The 23057-nt window shown below is 36.7% G+C and overlaps 1 protein-coding gene across 1 annotated transcript; it reads left to right on the top strand.

The window, feature by feature from the left end:
- The first annotated feature begins 16970 nt into the window (after positions 1–16970).
- Positions 16971–19440, top strand: LOC121636674 (green-sensitive opsin-like). Its single transcript, XM_041980399.1, has 5 exons — positions 16971–17355; positions 17444–17612; positions 17723–17888; positions 18053–18292; positions 19342–19440. The coding sequence occupies exons 1-5, from the start codon at positions 16971–16973 to the stop codon at positions 19438–19440; spliced, it is 1059 nt and encodes a 352-aa protein (XP_041836333.1).
- The last annotated feature ends 3617 nt before the right edge of the window (positions 19441–23057 follow it).

Genomic DNA, 23057 nt, shown 5'->3' with positions numbered 1-23057 from the left:
TTCAGAGGGTATAAACCTTTGCTTTTCATAATTTTTATTTAGTTGTTTTATATGATTTTATATATTTTCTTATAATTTTTCTCACCATTTTAATTATATCTTAATATGATTTTAGTCACCTCCACCAAGACTGAGGTTATTTTTCAGCGCTGTACGTTTGTCGGTCTGTCTAACTCAAACTGTAACGAAAGGATTTTGATTTTCAGGAAATCTTTGAAAAGGAAGAACTGATTAGATTTTGGGGGTAATCCGGATCACCGCCTGTAACTGTAGCAGCTATGACATCTCATGGCTATTTGCTTCCACTAATCCACTAATGTTCAAGATCAGGTCTACCATATGGAACTGAGGGTATCCCAGTCCTGTTGGACTGGATTGTGCCAGTTGGGTTCAGTTCCCCCATCCCAGCTCATCCTTGCTGCTCACTTCTGCTGTGTGTAAAGAGTTCTGTTGTGTTGGAGAACATAAAATCCAGACTTGAGTGTTGGGATTTTTATACCTGCCCGGTCACCCCCTTGTATAAACTAATTAGAATAAAATAAATCTGAAGTTCAGCTGAAGTTAAAGGTCATTAACCTTTGTAAATTTCAAGGTAAAACTTGTGCATGCCACACTTAAAACAACTCAGCTGCTCAAACCTATTCAATTAAATACTATGAACAACTAGAAGCACTCAGAGACATAAGGTCACTAACCTGAGAAAAACCCTAAAAGGCCCAACAGCCCACCCAGTACACCCTATATTTTGAAACTTCTGGATCACCTGATCCAAAATATCAACATGATCTGGTTCAAACAATGTTGGATTACATCTACCATGACGCATCTTGTATTTCTTTATTATTATTTTTATTCTGTTTTAATTTTTTTTTTTTGCCAAAATTATCTTTATCTCCCAACAAATCTCAAAGAATCCTTTAAAAACTTCCTGGATCCAGACAGTGATCTGTATCATCCCTAAAATATAACCATTTCTTCCTTTATTCATTTTTTTACATTTCCTGAAAATTTTATCAAAATCTGTCCATAAGTTTTTGAGTTATGTTGCTAACAGACAGACAGACAGACAAACTAACAATGTGCAACATAAAAAGAACAGAAGCAGAAGAATGAATGCAGAATAAGCTTTGGCTATGCACCAATAATTGATGAGGAAGACTCAGATGGGGGAGACATGATTAGCTCCTCTTACTACAGTAGGAACAAGTTTAAACATCCTTGCCAAGATGCTGAGGCAGTTTTCATCTGGAGCTGCAACTAGAAGAAGGCCAGCTGTGGTGTTTTATAACGTTTTAGACATCGCTGCACTGAATGCATGGGTCCTCTACCGGAGCTAATCAGCGATTCAACGACAAAGCAGGTGTGGCTATCTAACCAATGAGAGAGCTGGTTACGTTTGAGGAGCAGCTGTGATTGGTTTAACTTGGTGTTCATTATTAAAGGACCCCGAAGTGTCACACAAAACCTAACTGGAGAGGGTAAACCATTAATTAAGTTCAATTGTGAAAAGGATTTTAAAATGCAGGGCAGGTCAGGTATGGAAAAGGGAATTACCTTTTTAAATGTATTAAATGGAAAGGTAATTATAACCAAATTGATGAATTGTGATTTCACTTTTTAGAAATAGCATTTAAAAATACATTTACAAATCACAGTATTTTTTTATAATGAATTATTATTTCAATATGCAATTCCATTTTAATATTTCAATTAAAATGTTTTGTAGGAATTAATTGTTTAATTTCAAATATATTTAGCAAACTATACTTTCATTTCCCAATTAATTACTCATCATTAAAATGCTGTATTGCTATTTGTAAGACCCTCCTGGTCCTCCACAGTGTTACAGATTGGGCTGAGAGCTTTTCCAAGAGCTTTTCTTTTTAGTCCTGTTTTTTCCTCACAAAGTATTTTTGTGTTAAATGTCTTTTATACTTTCTTGGTGAATTTTGCATGTTCTGGACACCTTTGTTGCAAAAATGTACAAAAAAAAGAAGCTTTCAAATGAACAATAATCTATATTTGTGCTTTTCCCCCTAAACAGTTTAAAACTTGTGTGTTACTGTGCATGTGTACTTACAAATACTGATGTCTCCTGTTAGCAGCTGATGATATCCTAATGTCTGATTTCCAGTTAATACAGTCCGGATTTTAGGAGTTCATCCAGATTTGAATAGTGGATCAAATTAGGTGCTGAAAGAATTCAGTGTTTCCCCTAACATTACACTGGTTGGGTGCCCCACTCCCCCCAAGGAGACCAGCCGCTCCCAAAGACAAATTAATTTATTTTGATCTTGTTTTCTTTACACCGCTAAGTCACAACAGAAGTAATTTAATGTTCCTTTTCCTCTAGAACAGGTTGATAGCCTACTTTGTCTGTTTATCAAAAGACTCAACAGTCTGTTATCTCACTTACATCATCTGTGTGTCCACGTCAGAGTTCTGCCCTGATGGCACACGCGCACGCACACACAAGTGTGTGAGAACCCTTCACTTCCACTAGAGAGCGCGCGTCTGAAAACACGTCAACTTTTTTTTTTTTAACTTTTAGAGGCGAGGATGGAAACAGCTTCGCTCCAGCGAGGAAAAGAGAACGTCATGTCCATCGCGGGAACGCGCACAGCTGAACAAGCTTAATCTACAGCCGTTGTAGTCATTTTGAGTCGTATTACGGCTTAAAATCGACCATTCTTTATTCTTTGAGGGTTTTATTAACACCAACACTTCATCTGAGATCTGAACTTTAAGAATATTTAGAGTGAGTCCTAAATGAAACGGATCATTAGAATATTTAAAAAGTTTCATTATTTTGTGTGTAGAATATTTTTAATTTGATCATATTTAGTTGTTTTTATCGCCGCTTTTCGGTCATATATAGAAAATTGGTCTGCGATAAAGTTCGGAAAAGCCAGGTGACTTCACAGCTGAGTCTAGTGGCCACATGATGGTTAAATTGGGCTGTTTTGTCATTATCACGCATCGCATTCCCAATGTAAAGCTGTAACGGATAGCTTATCTGCTGCAGCTGCAGAGTTCACGATTCAGTATAGAGCTGCTGTTAAGGTTGAAATTTAACATCCTGTTCATTAAGCCTGTATCTAAGTTACACCTATGAAACTAGTCAACAGACTAATTATTTGTTGAGTGTGGGTCGAGAAGAACACACCAGGTTCATCACTTGAGATAAAGACTCTGAAATTACTTCAAATAAAATATACTATGAAAGTTTGATATTTTATGTAGTTGCAAAACTTTTTATTTTCATTTATTTAATTAATTTTGAGACAAATATACTCATTACTATTTTATTGTAAATCGGATTTAGATATAACTTGTGGTATTTTCAAAATAATTTTCCATGGGAGCTGATGGTGGAAACTCAAACAGTAAATGCCAATCCATATACCTGTAACCACTTTCATTTTCAGGACTCTGAATGTGGCAAACAAGATATAATAACAGTTACTGTGGACACCTAGGGCATGTGCTGACTGACTGTAAGGAATCTCTAGAGATTTATGTCACCCTGCAACATTTTTTTAAACAAACTAGGAAACAACATAAAATGAATAAACAAAACGAAATATAAAAATGCACAATGGTATAAAATTAACAAGGATAATTTGAAATGTACACCCCTCCCCCCGAGTTTAACCAATTTACTAAAGAAATACGTCACATATTTCCATGTGTGTGCTGAAAAGTGAAAACTTTCTCCAATTAATGGCAGACAGTCGTCTTTTGTGCTGGCTCCCCTCTGTGCAGCTACTTCAGCTGTAGCTTCATCCACTGTCTTGACTTGTTTTTCTGGCACATCTATGAATTAGAAAAGAAAGGAGTAGATTATAACATGTTTAGGATTACTGACTGGGATTGACTGATAGACATTTGGCATTAATTTATTATTAATTTAAGATTTCTGGAATTAATAAAGCATTGTTTATTTAATTTCAGTCACGTTTACCTATTTCAACACTTAAATATATCTAAATTTGTGCAGATTTTTGCTTGCTGTTTACCTACACTGCAACATCTTTATGTCATGGATTGTGGGATGTGAGGACCCAAAGACAGGATGGAGAGGTAGGAGCAGGAATGAAGGTTTTAATTTAGAAGCACTAAAGAACTTACAAGGACAAAACGGGGGAAACACAGCAGAGAGACACAACAGTAACAGGACATGAAGACTTAAAATGAACTGGATGTAATAAATGAATCAGAGTATATATACACACACAAAGGGGAACTAATAGGGGGCAGGTGGAGCAAATTAGAAAATTAAACCAGCTGTACAAACAAACAGGAAACAGAATTCAAAACAGAATAAACAAGGCGAAAAAACTCTACAAAAGAAACACTACTAGAAACTTGGCTAATGCTAAACTAACCCAAATCAGAAATTCACAAGGCATGACACTTTATTTCTCATCCTAAGACCTCCTGGCAACATTTCTGCTGCAGAAAATGTCCAGTTAAATTGTATAGCATTATGATTTTTTGGGGACATACAAAAGTTTTAATGTCCTTCCACAGATTTAGCAGCTAGCCTAGCAAAAGCCCAATAAAAACAAAAGGTTTCTCTCACTAGAGAATAAAACTGAAATATTAGTCACTTTCATTCTCACTGTAAGATGACTTACTAGTCAAATAAATATCTTTTTTTTCTTTAGGATCAGCTTTCTTTGAAAGACATGGTTTTATTTCTGTGTCACTTTAGGGCAGTGCATACAATATCAAGCCCAGTGCATATATGTTTCTAAAATGAAGCATATTGTAAATCTAAAATTACAATTTGGGTGTCATTAGTTTCCATTTGGCCTAATACGGACATTTTTGACTTTGGGTTAAGGTGTATTATAAAAGCCTCAGTTGTTTCTGTTTAAGGCATCTCTGCTCATTCTCATTATTTCTTTCAATGTTCAGAACAACAGGGAGAGGTCCAGTGGAAAGGTGACATGCAGGCATTAACTTAAGGGGAAGCATCTGCAGCTTCAGATCTGCGCTTACACCCACATTATAAGAGCAACATGGGTGGGCACACCACAAATGGTGCAAGGACAAAACGTCAGAATTCTTATTGTTCTAACACCTCAGCAGTTTAACAAAGGACATTTCTGATCATTACCATCACTTGTTTCCCTTGCATTCAAGACAACAGATCAGCAAAGCAAAGGAAAACAGCAGTGAAAGGAAGGCAAGTATATCTGAGCTGATGTAATTGTGATGTCATCGCTTGAATGAAGCTTTTCTACTAGATACTTCAAGTTTCCTTTTTTTTTGTTTTGAGAAAAGGATGATAATTGTTATATTGCAAGGAAATTATGTGAACTGCACACAATTATTCCTTAATCATCTACACTTCTTACTGTCATAATGAGCCAAATAACAGGCTCAAAAAGCAGATACAGACTACAATTGCAACACCCAAAAAATGAATTTATTGTAAAAAGTTGGCAGGTATGGTGAAGCAGAGGGAGGAGGAGCTCACTGGTTCATTCAGTTCTGCTGGAAAGGAGCGTCAAAGCTAGATTTATTCCAGAAATGTGTCACAATATTCTGAAAGTTGCAAAATTGAACAGGTTCTACTTGAGTTCTTAAGGATCCGAAAGGCAAAAGACAATGTGGCCAACCAGCAGGTAGAGACAGGTGGTTAGAAGGCAGGCAGATGAGCAGACAGATCCAGCCGGAGCAGCAAAGGAGCAGTCCACAGGCCGATCTAGCAGGGAACTGCTGCATGCAGATAAACCTGGTGTCATCATGAGGTCTTTTGTCTTTAATCTTCTTTTGGCTCTTAAATGGTCTCCATCTAATAAAGAAGAACTGTGTAAAAACAACCAGATAACCAACCAGTCATTTATGTCAAGCCTGATGAAACTAGAAGCACGCAGAGAGCGCAGACCCCTACAAAGTCATTGTATTTTTATTAATTTTTTTTTATTTATTTTTTGCCAATGATTGTGGGCATTAGGTTTTGAGTTAGAAGCTCTACTGGCAAAATGATCCCTTACTCCCCACAGGCGGGCACAAACCTACGCCACAACTCAGTGGTCACATGACCATGGACAGCTTAAAAAACCGAAAAAAAAGAAGAAAAAAAAAAAAAAAAAAAAGCAAAGCAAAAAAACTGCATCATACCAGCGTCTGTGTTGAAGTGTGCAATTTGTTCTCATAGTTTTAAGTTTTCTCCATCAGTTTTTGATATAAAATGATCCATAATGTGATACAGTTATATTAACACCCTCACTGTCAAAGCTAGAAAATGACATGAGGCAAAGCTAGTGGCAGTAGGACTCAACGAATACCCATTCATATCACCGGTGTTAACAGCATCCCTGCCAGCCTCTATCCTCTCTGCTCCCAGCATCACCATCATGTCTTTTGGTCTTCTTTGGTCTCTGAACAGGCGGTCTTGTTGCTGTTGGCCTTCGCTCCTCTCCATCTGAGAAAGATTACAGAAATATAATCACAGTCCTGAACTTCAGAGAAATTACACGTGTTTGCAGGTTTTCACAGGAATAACTAAAAGCACCAAGAACATTAGTTTTATCTTTCTGCTTTCTTACTAAATGTCTATCTTCATTTTTTGCATTCAAACAGTAATGTGTCTCTTCCTACCGTGATTTTTGCTGGTTCTGATGATAAGACACCATTTTACACCAATTTTAAAAAATTTTTTTTTTTTTTTTTTTTTTTTTTTTTTAAACTTGTCCTGTCCAGCATCATAGCTGCAGAATGGTGGTCTGGCTGCTGTGTTGTGCCAAACAAGTTAACTTGCGAACGGGAGATTTATGGTTGTACGGCTCCCCTTGATAATCTGATTTTTTTTTTTTTTTTAAATCTTATTTATTTATTTTGAATGATGGACTTTATGTAATCTTGCTGGACCTGACCAGAGGGGACAGAAAAAAATGAAGAATGATGGCGAGAAGTAGAGGAGACAAAGATACAGTAGAAAGAAGGCAACAACCCCTCAATCAAACCCAATACCAGACAACCAACTGCTACACGTGTACAGAAACACAACAGAGAATTTCCAACAGCTTTTATAGGTAAACTAAGCTGACCATCATCAGGAGATCCTAAAATAAATAAAAGTAACCAAGACACACCTCTCCAGAGGCATATGTAGGGCAGCCCAGAGATCCAGCAGCAATCCCGGAGCACGAACCCAAGCCACCCCAACACGGCGACAACCCTGGACCCACACAGAGGGCGGTAGAGGAAGGGTAACCACTTTTCTCTGCCCGCCCCTGGTGGCTCCCAGGAAAGAGGGGTGAGAGAGGACCCCATTGCCTTCACTCATGACTGTTTGTGTGTTCTTTGTAATTAAAATTGAGGGGCAGTAACCACACTGTGCTGTAAGCGAGGCCATATGAGCAGCCATGCTATACATGGCACGCCCCCCCAGAAGTTGTTTGTGTGTGGTGTTTTCATGTCTAAGTGTAATTAAAACTGAGAGGTGAGTCGGCACAGGGTGCAGCCAACAAGACTACTTAGATGGTGCCCTCCGCTCCACCCAGCATAACGTGCACACCTCCCAAGACCCTACGTGTGTGTAAGAGAGAGAGGAAGGAGAGGGGTCCCGGGATGTAAGTTGTGAACTTCCATCCAGAAGGTGAGCATCTAGTGGTAGTAGGCACCCCTGTTTCCCAGACTTAGACAAATAATGAGTATTTGACAAGTGCAGCATTGATATTTTTGGAACTTGATGGAACTTCAAACGGAAGACAGACAAGCAGTTAGCTGACCTGCTTCAACAGACAATAGAAGGCTGATGTTATTGTGTTTGCTTGTAATATTTGTCCATAAAAACAAATAAACTGATTTATTTCTTTGTTATACATGTATGTGTTATACCTATTTGCAGATACTGAACCAACTACCATTAGATGCCTTGTCTTGAGAGGACTCCCTGATTTTCTTGGAGATGACGTGAGGCAACTTGATGAGAAACATCTTTTGATTAGTGTTTGAATCAGTTTTGCTATTCTCCTATGTTTTGTTCATTTGGGATGATTAGTTTTGATAATTGGCATTTATTGAGCTGTTTAATTGAACATAAGTTTATTTTAACTTGATAACGTGCCTATCCTGTTAGTGAAAGAATCACCTCAACTAAACCCCTAAAGCTCAGGGATCATCACAGAATCCAGCCTTGTAATGGACGCACTCACCAATCTATCTGAAACAAATCCATCTCTTGTTTGGCTTCACCTTTGAACTCCACCTGCAGCATTTGTGCTTAAAAAACACTTTAATCCTTAATCAACAGATAAATCTAAATTTAGTTGAGCTACAGCCAAAGGTTCAAAAACTGAAGAGTAAAGTTGCCGTGTGGATTTAATAGGCTGTGCGCACTCTCATGGTTGTGTGCCCCTTGGCTCCGTAGAACACGTTTATATTAATAATCATCACTGTAAGTGCAGCATTCAGCGTAGTACTGAGCTGTTGCATCGAGGAGTAAATACATAGTTTCTGTGTCATCTATAAATGGTCTGGGCCAACTTTCCTACTGGGGCCAAAGCTTCCTGCGTGCCTTGTGTAATTAACCAGAAAACCAACGCTGCAGTTCAGCCTAACATGTGGTGTACGTTTGGTCTTCTACAAAAACTTCTAGGGAGAGAGTTAACAAGAGCTCTGAGCAGAGTTACCTTCCCCACGACAGCCAAAAGCAGACTGAGGGAGGAAGACAGCGCTCACTGATGACAATCACTGGATTAGGATTCAACATCCAACTTAAAGCTCCCAAAATGATTCTGAACAAAAAACTAAATAAAAAAGAATAAGATTTTTCTTCAAAAAGTTTAGAGAAAAAAAACAATAAATTAAAGAATAAACCTGAAAATGAAGGATATTTGGTGGAATGCATTACATTTCTCTTTGTACATGTTACACATGGTTGAAATGAAAAGCAGGGTGTTTCACACATTGTGATGCAGCTTATATTAACAGCTATTAACAGCTGTCTGCTTTTAATGAAACTGCCAGTTATTGTTATTATAATTATTTTTTTTTTTTTACCAATCTTACATTGGCTGAGTTTTGTACAATTAGCTACAGCAGACAAACCAGCAACTCATCTTAAACAGTGGCAGATACAAAGATTGAGTTCAGAACAGAAGGCAGCTGGTGGAAAATAAATAAGCATAGTTATAAGTACACCACAGTGAGTTAAGTAGCTGTAAAATATGAATAACAGGATTTTGTGGACAGTGAACCACAAGTAACCTAATAAATGTACAGAAACGCAGACATGTTTACAGCTACAGTATATAGTTGTACTATATACAATGTAATTTGGGGGTACAAGATATTGTGACATTAAAATGCATCAAATCATTAACAGATAAATCTAGACAGCAAAGATTCACAGCTCCAGAAACTTCATAAATTACTTGTTATGCGCTTATCAAACACTTTCATACACAACATTTTGGAAAAAGAAAACAGGAATAAGGACAATGACCAACACAGTGAGGCTCAGTAAGGATGAATAATTTTTCTGGCTTAGATTTGATCACAAAGCAACCTCAAATATCACAGGATATCAACTTTTGTATTGAGTTCACTATTTATGACCAAATCATAACATATGCTTGACAGAGGGAAAGTTTCTCCTGGTGAAAGCCACTGCCAGATAAGAGTTTTTGTTTGCAGCACAAAGTACAAAACTTAATGCAAAAAGTAGCTGTAACTGTTTCCTAATTACCATTGAGATAAGTTTATCTGAGGCTTCTAGAATCCATGGTGACTCCATAAAACACGTATTATCCTTATAAAATGGCCAGTTCCATCAAATTAGAGCAGCAATAAATTAATTCACCAGTCTCCATTAGCTGCACCTCAAGGAATGAGCTGTTCAGCCCTGCTGTGATTGGCTGACAGGCTGATGGCTCCTTAATAAGGTGTGGGAGAGGAGCCAGCAGGAGGAGCCAGCTGCAGCAGGGTGAAACTTAGCTTTCTCAGAGTTTCCGATTAATAACAAAAACTGAGTTCAGGGGAGTAATTAAAAGAACTGAAGGAAATTTAGAATACATTAACTATAAATATATATATATATATATATATATTCAAATCAAATTTTATTTATAGAGCTCTTTTCATTCACAAAGCAACACAAAGCGCTTTACATAATAAAAACAAATTATGCATTTTAAGAACCAAATTTAAAAACCTTCATGCATCAGAGTATAAACCAGGAAATTAAAACACACCCCATGGTAGTGTCTTTCACAAACAGTCTCACACACTCACACACAAACAAAGTGCATGTACAATCCCACCATCCGCCCATAACCCCAGTCTGCACAACTATAAATTCCCATCCCTAGTTACCGTCTATTAACTGAATATAAGAATAAAAATATGAATAGAATGAAAACATCTGGCTTGAGGCTGCTGTAAGGAAACGGTAGCTTGGGGATCCAGTCACACCAGAAGCCACCTACAGTATGACCACTGAGCACGCCACCACAGGAACCACCCAGGTCAAGACAGGCAGGGGTCCACACCATAGCCACAGGGCTGCAGTACGGGACCCCTAGCCACCCAGACAAGGGCAGGCACCATGGTAACAACCCCACAGACAGAGCAGGTAGAGCTACCAGTGTGGAAGATCCGCAGGAAGAAAACACTAAAGTTAAAAAGTAAAACCAAGATTAAATAAACGTATAAACAATAAGAACTGTTAAGAGGAACAAAAATAAAATTGCAAAGAAAGGATTTCAGGAAAATGATAAAATAAAATAAAATAAAATAAAATAAAGGACTTCATAAAAACTGTGCACAAAATGGAGAGCTACCTAATAAATTCAGCTATCTACACAAATAAAATTCTGCTATATATATATATATCTATATCTATATATAGATATATATATATGCATGCGTGCAAAAACATTAAGTATAATTTTTTTAATAAGTTAAATAAGAAAAAAAAATTGTTCAAATTGAAAATCGGATTTGGTTTAAAAAAAAAAATTTTTTTTTGGCCATATACAGCAGCAATGTTGTACATACTTTTGGAATCGTATAGCTTAAGTGTTTAAAGGTGCAGTGTGTCATGACTACTGACATCTAGTTACAAAGCTGGTAATAACATTGGCCTTGAAAGCGAGTGGCCGTATCTGATGTCCAACACGCTCCATTCATGTGAAAGCATCAATGTAATTTGTAGTTTTGTTCGGAAACAAATACTGTGAGTATTTATCCAAAAAGTTTAATAAAGTTTAGACTGCTGTCACTCAGGTTTATTCTATTTTTATTTTTTCTGTATTTTTTAAATCTTGTACAGTAGATGTTATATGGGTACATATATAAAATGATTTATTATTATTATTTTTATACATTGTGACTTTTTTTTGCTTTACTACAGTTTTCTTGTGTGGAAAATTTTGGAGTAAAATCGTTAATTTTGTTTGCTTTTGTTGTGCTACAAAGTTTTTTGGTGAGGGGAAATTAACAATAGTGATCTCATCGTTAAAGCATGGGGATATGGAGCCACCTTATGGAATGGTTAGAATGAAAACACAAGCCAAAATTTCCCAACAATTCCCAAGTCATTTTTGTGTTTACAGCACAGTGTTTTTATTTATTTATTTTTTTAAAGTGCTCTTCAAATCAAATTGCACTGTATATTAACAAACAGTATGTAAAGTAGTAATACACATTTTGACAGACACAAATACAATTAACTTACAGTGCAGAACAGAGTTGGGGTACCACAAAGCATGATGGGAAATATTCTGGTCTTCATGCAGAGGACCAGCCACAGCAACTACTGCAATGTTAGTTTTGTATATTTTATATTGGTCAACATAGTTCACATTGTTACAGACTGTCACTTATTACATGTAACTGTCATGTTAAGATTGTTACAGTGAACACAAAATCAGTTCAGCTGAGATAAAAATATTCTGTTTTGGTCGTAACGACATTTACAGAGTGTCTTTGAACACGTCAGAAGCTCAATCGATACGCTGAACAAGGAAGCGTCTCATTTAAAATCTCTGATTGGCTGGAAGTTAAGCGGTGGTTGTCTTCATGTTATCTTTGTGTGTATGTGTGTATGGAAGGAGGACGGTGATAGTCGGTGCGGGCTGATGTTACAGCTGTCAACGGCTAATAGAGGAGCTATTTTTTTTGTTCATTTTTGGCCCACAGCAGTCCGTGTCTTCCTGTTGATAAATCGTCAACAACACTGGATCACAAGCGATAATTGAATGAGTTCAACGCAGTGTAGTCAGCACAGGCACTGGGTCTTGCTTAGACTAAAAAAAAAAAAAATCTGTGCGTTTGTTTTTTTCCCCTTTCTTAAAAAAAAGAAGAAAAAAAATAACTGCTTCAATGTATAGGGACTGTTATTGAAAATGTTAACTAAACACACTCACTCACTCTCTCTCTCTCGCTCTCTCTCTCTCTCTTACACACACACACACACACACACACACACACACACACACACACACACACACACACACACACACTCACTCGCAACCCATTTATCTATTTCTTTCAAACACATACATGCACCACATATTCAAAGCCTGGATATTTCTGCTTAAAATTTATTTATAGTTTTTACACCTTGTAATGTTCTTTCTTGCGGCTGGAGTTTTCAAAGTTGTTGAAGTTCACACAATAAATGTTCACTTTGATGAATAAGAGGTTCAACTGAAAAATATTTTGCACACACACACTTCACTGCTCTGCTCACACTTAATTCCCAAACTTTTAAGTATTACTATATCTGTAACATTTAAAACAGAAAGAGATGGTAGAGAGATGGGGACGTCATCATGCGTGCTATGTTCATAATTTAATTTAAGCTATCAAAAAACTTTAAACTCTTTAAGCATCACTGTCCTGATTGGATTAACTTGTCTCCTTCAATGGCTCAGCCACAGTGTAAAAAAACAGCTTACTGTCACGAGCTGGACAAAAATGAGATGTGAATTTGTTTCTTTAATATATATCAACTATGAGAGGTGAAGAGCATTCATTATCAAGAAACCCTCTGTTTAACAGAGTCAGTATAAGAATGAATTGACAATGTCAATTAACCTCATGATTTGATCAAAACAGTGAAAGTTAAGATGTAATTCAATTAACTTCTCAGTTCACCTTCATTTGGCCTTTTTTCTAAAAAATATGCTTACTGTTTGTGTGATGTGTAATATTACACTATGAAACTGGCCAAATTTTTTAGCATTCTGTATATAAATACTAATGCTGAATAGATTTTCTTCCTGTATGAAATATATGAAATATTTTCCTATCCACGTACATAAGAAATAGTAGAAAAAAAATGAAAGCTTTAAACCTTGAAATTGTCCAGTATTTAATATTTTATCTCACCTTCACAAACATCTGTGAAACTAGTTTTATGATGACTGACTAGTGAGTGGTTGATGATCTTTTCTTATAAGGAATAGCCCACATTAGTAGATTATTTTGTTTGATTATAAACAGGTGACATGTGTGTGCAGAATTTCTAAAGGCTTTATATTGTGTAAAAATAATACTTTCCTAAACTCAAACTCAAGTAATTTTGATACTAGAAACTCCCCCAATTTGTTTCCCAAACGAAAAGGTCTTAGAAAAAATTCACTCTGATGTTTAAGATCAAACTAAAAGTCAAAATATGGTAGACCATATAAGGTGTCTTACAATCAATGGATGAAAATTTTACTCAAACTTAAGAAAAAGCAGTTTCTTATAATGAAAGTGGAGTAAGTCTAAAATGAATAAAATAGCATTTTTTGGGATGGGTGAGGTAAGTAGAAAATTGTTAATGGTATTAACACCTAATGGTTTAAAGTCCTTTATTTATCTAAGTGATAAATAAGATAATTAGGATGTCACATGCACCATCTTCACAGGGATAAGATTAAAGAGCATTTTATTTCAAGATTACACGTTACTGGTTTATTTAAGATTTATATTATTGTCAAACCCAAATTCAAACTTGAAAAATAAACATTATCCTTATATTATCATATTCCTATGTGACATACAGATATGTGTTATAAATACATAGAAAATTAGCACATTTTACATCATTGCTATGCACTTTAAAATTAGTGCTGAATTTACTATTGTTGTGCTATGTTATTTATATCACTCTTAGTTGCTTGTTTATCTGCCAGTTACCAGATGTCAGCTTTGCTGTGACCTAGTTGTAAGACTAAATATAATTTCAGGCATCCCTGCATTAAAACTGCAATAACAAAATTAAACTGGCTAAACGTTTTTCTTTTATTTATTCACATTCATTTACTTCAGGTAAGCAGAAGCGCTCTTCAGAATAGATGTCCTTAACCCCTCGTAGTTGATATAAATTAAAGAAACAAATAAGTCACATCTTGTTTTTGGCTAACTTGTGACAGTAAGCTTCTTCGACACTGTGGCCAGGCCATTGCAGGACAAGGAGATACTGAAGTTAATCCAATCAGGATAGTGACGCTTAAAGTTGCCCCTACGGAGAATGGATAATAGAGGTCAAATACTTTATTGATAGTCTAAATCAAATTAGAATCTCAGACAGCATGATTACAGCACCCATCTGTCTACTACAAGCCCAATTCCAAAAGTCAGGACATTGTGTATAATGTAAATGTACCATTTCTGCCCTCTAAATATGGTGTTACCATATTTAAATTACCATGTGGAGGTAAGGGAAAGTATTTACAAATGTGCTCTAGTCAGTATCCATACTGCAAAAGCGGGCAATAAGGATAATTCATAATATTGGTTATAAAGATCACACAACTCCACTTTTCCTAAAATCAAACTTACTGATTTGGTTAATTGTCATACAGCTAAATTTATGTATAAAGAGTCATACTGCCTGCTCCCTAAAATGGGCAAAAATGAAATTTCCTAAGGGAAAAGAAGCATAATTCCAGGGCCAAATTTAAATGTAAAACATTTTACAGAATAAACAAGGAGCTCAAACAATGTCTAAGCATGAATCCATGTCAAGAAGTGGTACAAAGCCATGGTTTTAAAACAATAAGGGGAGGAAGAAGGGTACTGATAATCATTGGGGAGTATTTTGTTCTGTGTTTTTCTCATATTGGTATAAGTTTACTTGTTTTTCATTTCTTTTGTTCATTGCTTGCTAGTTTCTAAATAAAATGACATATCCATCTATCCCTCATAGATAGATAGATAGATAGATAGATAGATAGATAGATAGATAGATAGATAGATAGATAGATAGATAGATAGATAGATAGATAGATAGATAGATAGATAGGACAGGATTGTGGTGTTTTGTGTTTTAAATTGTAAAATTATTTTTGTTCAGGTAAATATCCTAACAAAAAATAAACAAAATATCAAATGTTGACACTGAGATATTTTCCATTTCATGGGAGATATTCGCTTGATTGATAACAGCAACACAGCTAAAAAAAATGTTGGAAAAGTATCTAAGGAGAATCATTTGACAACTAATTATGTTAGGTGGCAACATGTCAGTAACATGACTGGGTATAAAAGGTACATTTTAGAGAGGCAAAGCCTCTCAGATGTAAAGATGGGCAGAGGCAAAAACTGCAATAAACTACATCTAAAAATGGAAACAGTTTCAGAAAATGTTCCTCAAGGTATTGTTTCAAAGATTAAGATGATTCTACCATCAATAGTATATAGATTCAGAGAAAAGGAGAAATCTCTTTATGCGTGGGACAATACTGAAGCTCAAAATTGGAATGGTTGAGATCTTTGGGCCCTTACGTTCCACAAATGCAAGTTAAAGCTCTGTCAGGCAAAGAAGAAGCTATACGCAAACCAAATGTTTCCTTCTTCACTGGGCCACAGTCTGAGGCAAAGTGAAAAATTGTTCTGTGGTCAATCTTTTAGAACTTGATGGAAACTATGGACGCTGTGTTTACAGACTAAAGAAAAGAAGAACACTCCAGCTTGATATCAGCAGACAGTTTAGAGGTCTGCATTTATAATGGTATTGGATTGTACTAGTGTCTACTGCATGGGGAGCTTACACATCTATGAAGGGATCATGAATGCTGAAAAGTATATATAGGTTTCAGCGCACCTTATGCTGTCATCCAGACGACATCTCTTTCAGTGAAAGCTTTTATATTTCAGAAAGACTATCTTAAACCATATACTGCATCCATCACAAAAGCATGACGTTATTGGAGAAGAGTCCAGGTGCTGAACTAGCCTGTCTGCAGTGTAGACATTTCACGTCAAAGACTACTAATGTAAAGTAGCCTTTTGGCTAACTCTGGCATTGCATATATTTGAATGTTCATTAATATGCATTGTCCCTTTTGAAATAAATTAGAAGAAAATAAAGGAAAACATCTGACACATCATGAAATGAAAAATCCTGCAACAAAAGCCCAGGACTTTTGAGCAGCTATTAGACAAGAATTGGCCAACATTCCTCTGCTAAAACTTCTGCATCTGGTCCTACTTATTCTATGTAAGTGTTGTTACAATAAGACAGGATGTTACACAATCCTGTTCCAACTTTTTTGATTTGTGTTGCTGCCACCAAGTTCAAAATAAGCTTTTACTATCAAGTGGTAAAATGGCTCCATCTCAACTTCTGTTTTCTATGTATGTATTTCTATAATAAAACATGGCTTTAGAAGAGATTTGCAGGGATTTGCAAATTATTGCAGTCTATTTGTATTCACATTTTACACATGAATGTATATGTCCTGTTTACAGCTGATAATGTCCTAATGTCTTAAAGCTGATTTCATTCACTCAGGATTAAGGGAGTTCATCCGGACCAAATTACCTTACCTCTGCTAGGTGTTAAGTTACATTAATGACCTATTAACTTCACTTCACCTCAAAATCCTGTAATGGTAATCCATTTAAACAAGTGGGGAGTGGGAAGGTATAAAAATCACAACACTCAAGTCCGAATCTTGTGTCCTCTAACACAACAAACTCTTTACTCACAGCAACAGAACTGAGCAGTTAAGATGGGTTGGGACGGAGGAATCGAACCCAATGGCACAGAGGGCCAGAACTTCTACATCCCCATGTCCAACAGGACTGGGATTGTGAGAAGTCCATTTGAATACCCTCAGTTCTATATGGTAGACCCAATGATGTACAAGCTTCTAGCTTTCTACATGTTCTTCCTGATCTGCACTGGAACTCCCATCAACGGCCTGACGCTGTTTGTAACATTTACGAACAAAAAACTTCAGCAGCCTCTCAATTTCATCCTGGTGAACCTGGCTGTGGCTGGACTCATCATGTGCTGCTTTGGATTCACCATTACCATCACATCTGCTTTCAATGGCTATTTTATCCTGGGACCCACCTTTTGCGCAATTGAAGGATTCATGGCTACACTCGGCGGTAAGAAAGAGAATAGAAAAGGCCTAATAGAAGAAATTATGTTTCCGATATGAATATATAACTGCTTTTGCCTTTTATCTCCTTGCAGGTGAAGTTGCTCTCTGGTCCCTGGTTGTCCTGGCTGTTGAGAGATACATTGTTGTCTGCAAACCCATGGGAAGCTTCAAATTCACTGGAACTCATGCTGGACTTGGAGTCCTTTTCACCTGGATCATGGCTCTTGCTTGTGCTGCACCCCCACTTTTTGGCTGGTCCAGGTAGGTATTTACTTCTTAGATATTATCACTTTAGTGTAATTGAACTTAAACATTTTATTCTAATTCTGTGAATATTAAAATACTATTTTATTTTCTGAAAAATCACACAGATACCTCCCTGAAGGCATGCAGTGCTCCTGCGGACCTGACTACTACACTCTGGCTCCAGGATTCAACAACGAATCATACGTCATATACATGTTTGTCGTTCACTTCTTCATTCCTGTCTTCCTCATCTTCTTTACTTATGGAAGCCTTGTGATGACAGTCAAAGCTGTAAGTGTTTGAACAGTTTGAGTTGTTCTTACATTGTCTATATCAGTTCCTTAGAATTACTGCAGTGAATCAACAAACTAATCACATGTACTTAATATAACATCCTGTTTTATTCGATTACTTATCTAATGTCCATTACCTTCTTACCTTACTAAACTCTTTAGGCAGCAGCCCAGCAGCAGGATTCAGCGTCTACCCAGAAAGCTGAGAAGGAAGTAACTCGCATGTGTGTCTTGATGGTCTTTGGCTTCTTGGTGGCTTGGGTACCCTATGCCACATTTGCAGGTTGGATCTTTATGAACAAAGGAGCTGCCTTCACTGCCCTGACTGCTTCCATCCCTGCTTTCTTTGCCAAGAGCTCAGCACTGTACAACGCTGTCATCTATGTGCTGTTGAACAAACAGGTTGGTTCTGTGTATTCTTTTAATGCATTACTCTCTTACTGTTACACAGGAAACAATAAGAGTAAGAAAAACAAAAAAGAAAAGACATAAAATCAGGTCATAAAGTAGAGAAAAAATATGCAATGACACAAATTTACATTAAGGGCAGAATGGTGGTTTCAAATGCTGAAGCAGAACTTGACTCAACTTGGAGAAGCACTACTGAACTTAGGCAGATTTGTTCAGTAAGGTACCCCCTAATGGCTAAATCGACATCCATCTTGTATCCAACCTGTCCTACCAATTTAAGTTTTACAATGAGTAAAATACAGTCCAATGTTGACTTTAGTCTTATCTCTTGCTCTCTTCCTCCAATTATGTTCTTTTGCATTTCTTTGATTAATCAGCCATGGTGTGTGTTCAAAATGTGTTGATATCCAGTTTCTGGCATGTGACGTGGTACGTAAAGTAAAACTCAGCTGTAAAGTCACACGGAAAAAGTTGTGAAGTGCGATTCTTTAGCCTTGGAACTCTGTCTGGCAACTATAGATTTAGGAATATACATAATGAATTTCACTGTGCCACCAAAGTTAGTCAGATACAGGTTAGAAAGTCAGAAAGTTACAGTTTTGAAACTGGGCTGTTATCAGAGTCTAATAGCCTACATGTAGATCTGTACATGAGATCGAAAATAATAAAACTTGACTAGAGATTATGCCAACCTCAACAAACATTGGACTTTTGCTGGTCTATTGTGGTACCTCAAGCAGAAGTCTAATTCAAACAACATATACTACATTGTGTTTGTGTGCTGCTGTTTCTTTAGCACCATCACAAATGGGCAGGTGGCTATATATAGGGATACAATATGCTTTAAAAAGTGTAGTCTTCACTGTTCACAAGAATACTGTAAATGTGTTATTATTAATATGCTAATATTAGTCTTCATTGTATTGCAGTAAATGCCTAATTTTAAGCTCTAAGCCATATTCTGGGTAAACTGTATTTCCCTTTTTTTAAAAACATAATTCTCAGTTTCTAAAGTTTCACCTCTGTGCTCTGCCTTTCAGTTCCGTAACTGCATGCTGAGCACTATTGGAATGGGTGGCATGGTGGAGGATGAGACCTCGGTATCAACAAGCAAGACAGAGGTCTCCACTGCTGCTTAAGGATCATGTGTCTTAATTACGACAACTTCTTCAAGTCTGTGGACACGTTCCTCAATGATTGCTTTCAGAATTTAAGTGAACTCATTTGAAAACGTCTTTGCACCGTCTTGCCAAAGGAATTCATGGATTTAACAACTCTAGAAGAAACACCTTAAGGAATTCACGCTTGTGTGCTTCAATGTGCAAATTAGAAAGTGAAAAATTTCTTTGAAGGAAATCTTGTACAGCATTTGTGTGAATGTGTGTGTGAGTTCACACGAGTGAGTGAATTAGTGTGAGAATTTGAGTGGACTTGGACTCTCAAAACACCACAACTTTCAAGACACCTGTAAGCAGTTTTAACTGATGAATGTGCAATCAATTTGGGGATATTTTAATGTAATTATATGGGGAAACATGTTTCACTGGTCTACCAGTGGAATTATTTTTATGTACTAAATGAAAAAAAAAACATAAAAATGTCATTTAGATCAGATAATAAATGCATGCAAAAAAAGAAACCTACCTGTATGTTCATTTCACTCATGCTGGACCACCTGCTGTTTCAAATTCAATGAGTCAAAGTATATATATATATATATATATATATATATATATTCTCACAGACCAATTCCCCCAACAACCCTTTTTTTTTTTTTTTTTTTTTTTTTGGTGGTTCTTACCACTCAGAATGCGGCTTTATTTTGATATTTCTAACTTTAAATGTGCCATGTTTATGAGTACCCGACCAACTGGTTTTGTGATGTCTCCAAAATAACTTGGTTCTCAACAAATCCAATTCCAATTCAGAAAATTACATTCGATCTCACCTGGATCACAAAGGTTGCCTGTCAGGTGGGGAAGGCTCAGCAGGACCTTTTCTTCTTCAGTAAGCTAAAACAGGCTTACGTCCCCAACACCTATTTAATGTTTACAGAGCCAGTATTGAAAGCATCCTGAGCCACTGCTGCACAGCAGAGAATAGTATGGATCTGCAGTGGGTGGTGGAGTGGCAGAAAAGCACCATAGGGATCACTGTGCCCTCTCTCAGTGACAGCTATACCAGCTATCTTCAGATTGCCAGGAATATCAGCTCTGATCCCATACACTCAGGTCATACGAATGTTTCCTCTCCTCCCCGCTCTGGAAAGAGATCCCAGTCACTTTGATGTAAAACTGAAAGACTCCTGAGCAGCTTCTTCTCCCAAGCTGTCAAAGCCATCACCCCAAAGGTCTGACAAAGTAATTTATTTTAAAAACTAATGGTTAGGGTTTATTCAAGGTTTATTTCTTAGCTGTTTCATCATGTATGATTACTTTTTTTTAATGTCACCCACTGCTGGAAAAAGCTGCCAAACCACATCTCACTGCTGAGTGTTGCCTGACAATGTTCTTACATTGATAATAAAAGATGTTATGTTATTGTGAGTGTGTTATAATCATGCATATAATTGAGTTATAATACCTGTTTGAACATCAACACAACAGACAGATATGAATCTTTTTCCCAAGAGTCAATGACAGTTTCCAACAACTCCACATTTTCTTCCTTTGTGCCTGGATAGTACCTGCCTGCAGGCTGCAGCATCAAAGGACCCCAAGAGTAATATGTCTCGCCCTACCCACACCAGCCCTCTCCTCCTCTTCTGATCGCCTCATCATAATCTCATCATTGTGTTATGAGTGATTCTTAAATGTTTAAAGGTGTTTATTGGCGCAAATTGCCTCTCTATTTCCTCCCACACATCACAGAAATAGTTGTTTTGTGGAAAAATATTCAGAAAGGTGAACCAATTGGTGTTATCACTGTAATTAACCTCAAGATTAAAACAAAATCTAATTAAACTAAAATTAGATATGCTAAAATTGGGCAATTGCCATAAATTCCCTCACATAATTAGTGCGTGTCCACAAGTTAATTATCTAATTCCAAGGTATTAGTAATCCATGACCACGATTTAGTAACACGTGAGCACATAAGCCTTTTAATATATTTTCTATCGACGTCACCAGACAGGCTTCTAATTATCTGGAAACAATCAAAATAAAGCTATTTCACTAAGCCATTGAAGGGTTTGGAGAGTCAACTTTCTATCCAAAAACTTGGATTTATTTCCTATTCACGTTGCTATCAGACTCTCTATCATGTATAACCGAATGATAAGTTATTGACATTGATAATGTGTTTAGTACACAGAGAAAATGGATTGTGCAGAGGTGTTGTTATCCTCAGAATGTCTCATTTATCTTATCTCAGTTTTGCTCTGATGCTCCAGTCACACTGGGGAAGACTGCAGACATATGCTTGGGAATTTTGGCGAGGAGATACCAAGATGAAGTGTTGCATTTATATGTCACTGACAAACTGGGGCTTAACGAGCCAATATATTTAAATAATGCTGAGGATATCTGAAATTATATATCCCATGATGACTAAGCTTTTGTATCTGCATGGTGCCATTGGAGAGCTTTGGCCCAATTTAAATCCTGGAAATACCTTTTTATTGCGTACAATGTTGGATAATTTATAAGATCTCTTGTCTTGACCACCAGCCTGTGCTCGTAAATTAAACCTTGCCAACTGTTGATTAAGTATGGAGTAATTGAAGGAAGCAAACACACATTTACCAGACATAACAGCAGTGATACCTTTGAAACATCCAGGCACATGCTTAGTTGTGCACACAGGGGAGAAAAACAACCTATGGTGCCACCTAGTGTCCATTAATTAATTAATTAATTTATTTATTTATTCATTCATGAGATCAGAAGTCTCTTGACAGGCCTATTCACATTATTTTCAACTTAAAGACTTAATCTGTGCACAAAGATAATGTATGAGTTTCTCTGCTAGAAAAGTCGGTGTCATCCACTGACCTTGAGCTTTTCATCAGAAACCAAATTGTGTCAGCAGCAAACCCTGTGTGCTCTAATGCATCGACTGTAACATCTACTTTAAATTGCCTTGAAACCTGTGTTTTCTACATGCCGATGTAAGTTGTATTGGTACAATCTTTATATGTCACCCACTCTTCTTAGCACCACTACAAATGAATAAATTTGGACTTTATTATCTACACAATGTATTTTTAGATTATAAATAGTGCCATATCGTGGAAAAAGAAAAATGTCAATGTAACAATAATTTAAATCACACTCAAAAACTGAGAAGAGAGTAATCATATTATTAGAAAAGCTGTTTTAGCAATTTCTAAAGAAGAGGGAGAATGAAGAAGAGAAGAATATTCTATTTAAAAATTCAGGTCACATGTCCACCTATATGTGTTATAAGCATGGGCATCACATCCATGGGGGATGAGGGTATTTTAACACCCACACTTTTCCCAGTGTAAGGGTTCAAAACTTGCATTTTTCCTGCATTTTTGTAAATTTTATTTATTTATTTCTTATCTTTTTATGCAGTTCTGCACAAATGTTGCTGCTCTAGTTGCTCTCTGTGTCTGTGCAGTGCAGCTTCCTCCTCCTCTCCCCCTCCTCTTCTGTTGTTCCATGAATCATGACTCCAACTGTCAGTGGCTGATTGGCTTTTCTCTTGTACTGTCTCTCTTGATGTGTTTGTTCATCGTTCAGCTGAGAAGGTGAAAACTAACAGTTTATGGTTCATACTGGCACATTGT

The sequence above is a fragment of the Melanotaenia boesemani genome, chromosome 3, assembly GCF_017639745.1.
Source record: "Melanotaenia boesemani isolate fMelBoe1 chromosome 3, fMelBoe1.pri, whole genome shotgun sequence".
NCBI classification, from domain to species: Eukaryota; Metazoa; Chordata; class Actinopteri; order Atheriniformes; family Melanotaeniidae; genus Melanotaenia; species Melanotaenia boesemani.
Note: the sequence above shows the minus strand (reverse complement) of the source record. Positions and strands in the feature narration are given on the sequence as shown.

Bases quoted from the DNA above. Each gene is read 5' to 3' on its own strand.
- LOC121636674 (XM_041980399.1), top strand. From the start codon at position 16,971: ATGGGTTGGGACGGAGGAATCGAACCCAATGGCACAGAGGGCCAGAAC. The intron at 17,613-17,722 runs GTAGGTATTTAC...AAAATCACACAG, and splicing joins CCACTTTTTGGCTGGTCCAG to ATACCTCCCTGAAGGCATGC. The intron at 18,293-19,341 runs GTTGGTTCTGTG...TCTGCCTTTCAG, and splicing joins ATGTGCTGTTGAACAAACAG to TTCCGTAACTGCATGCTGAG.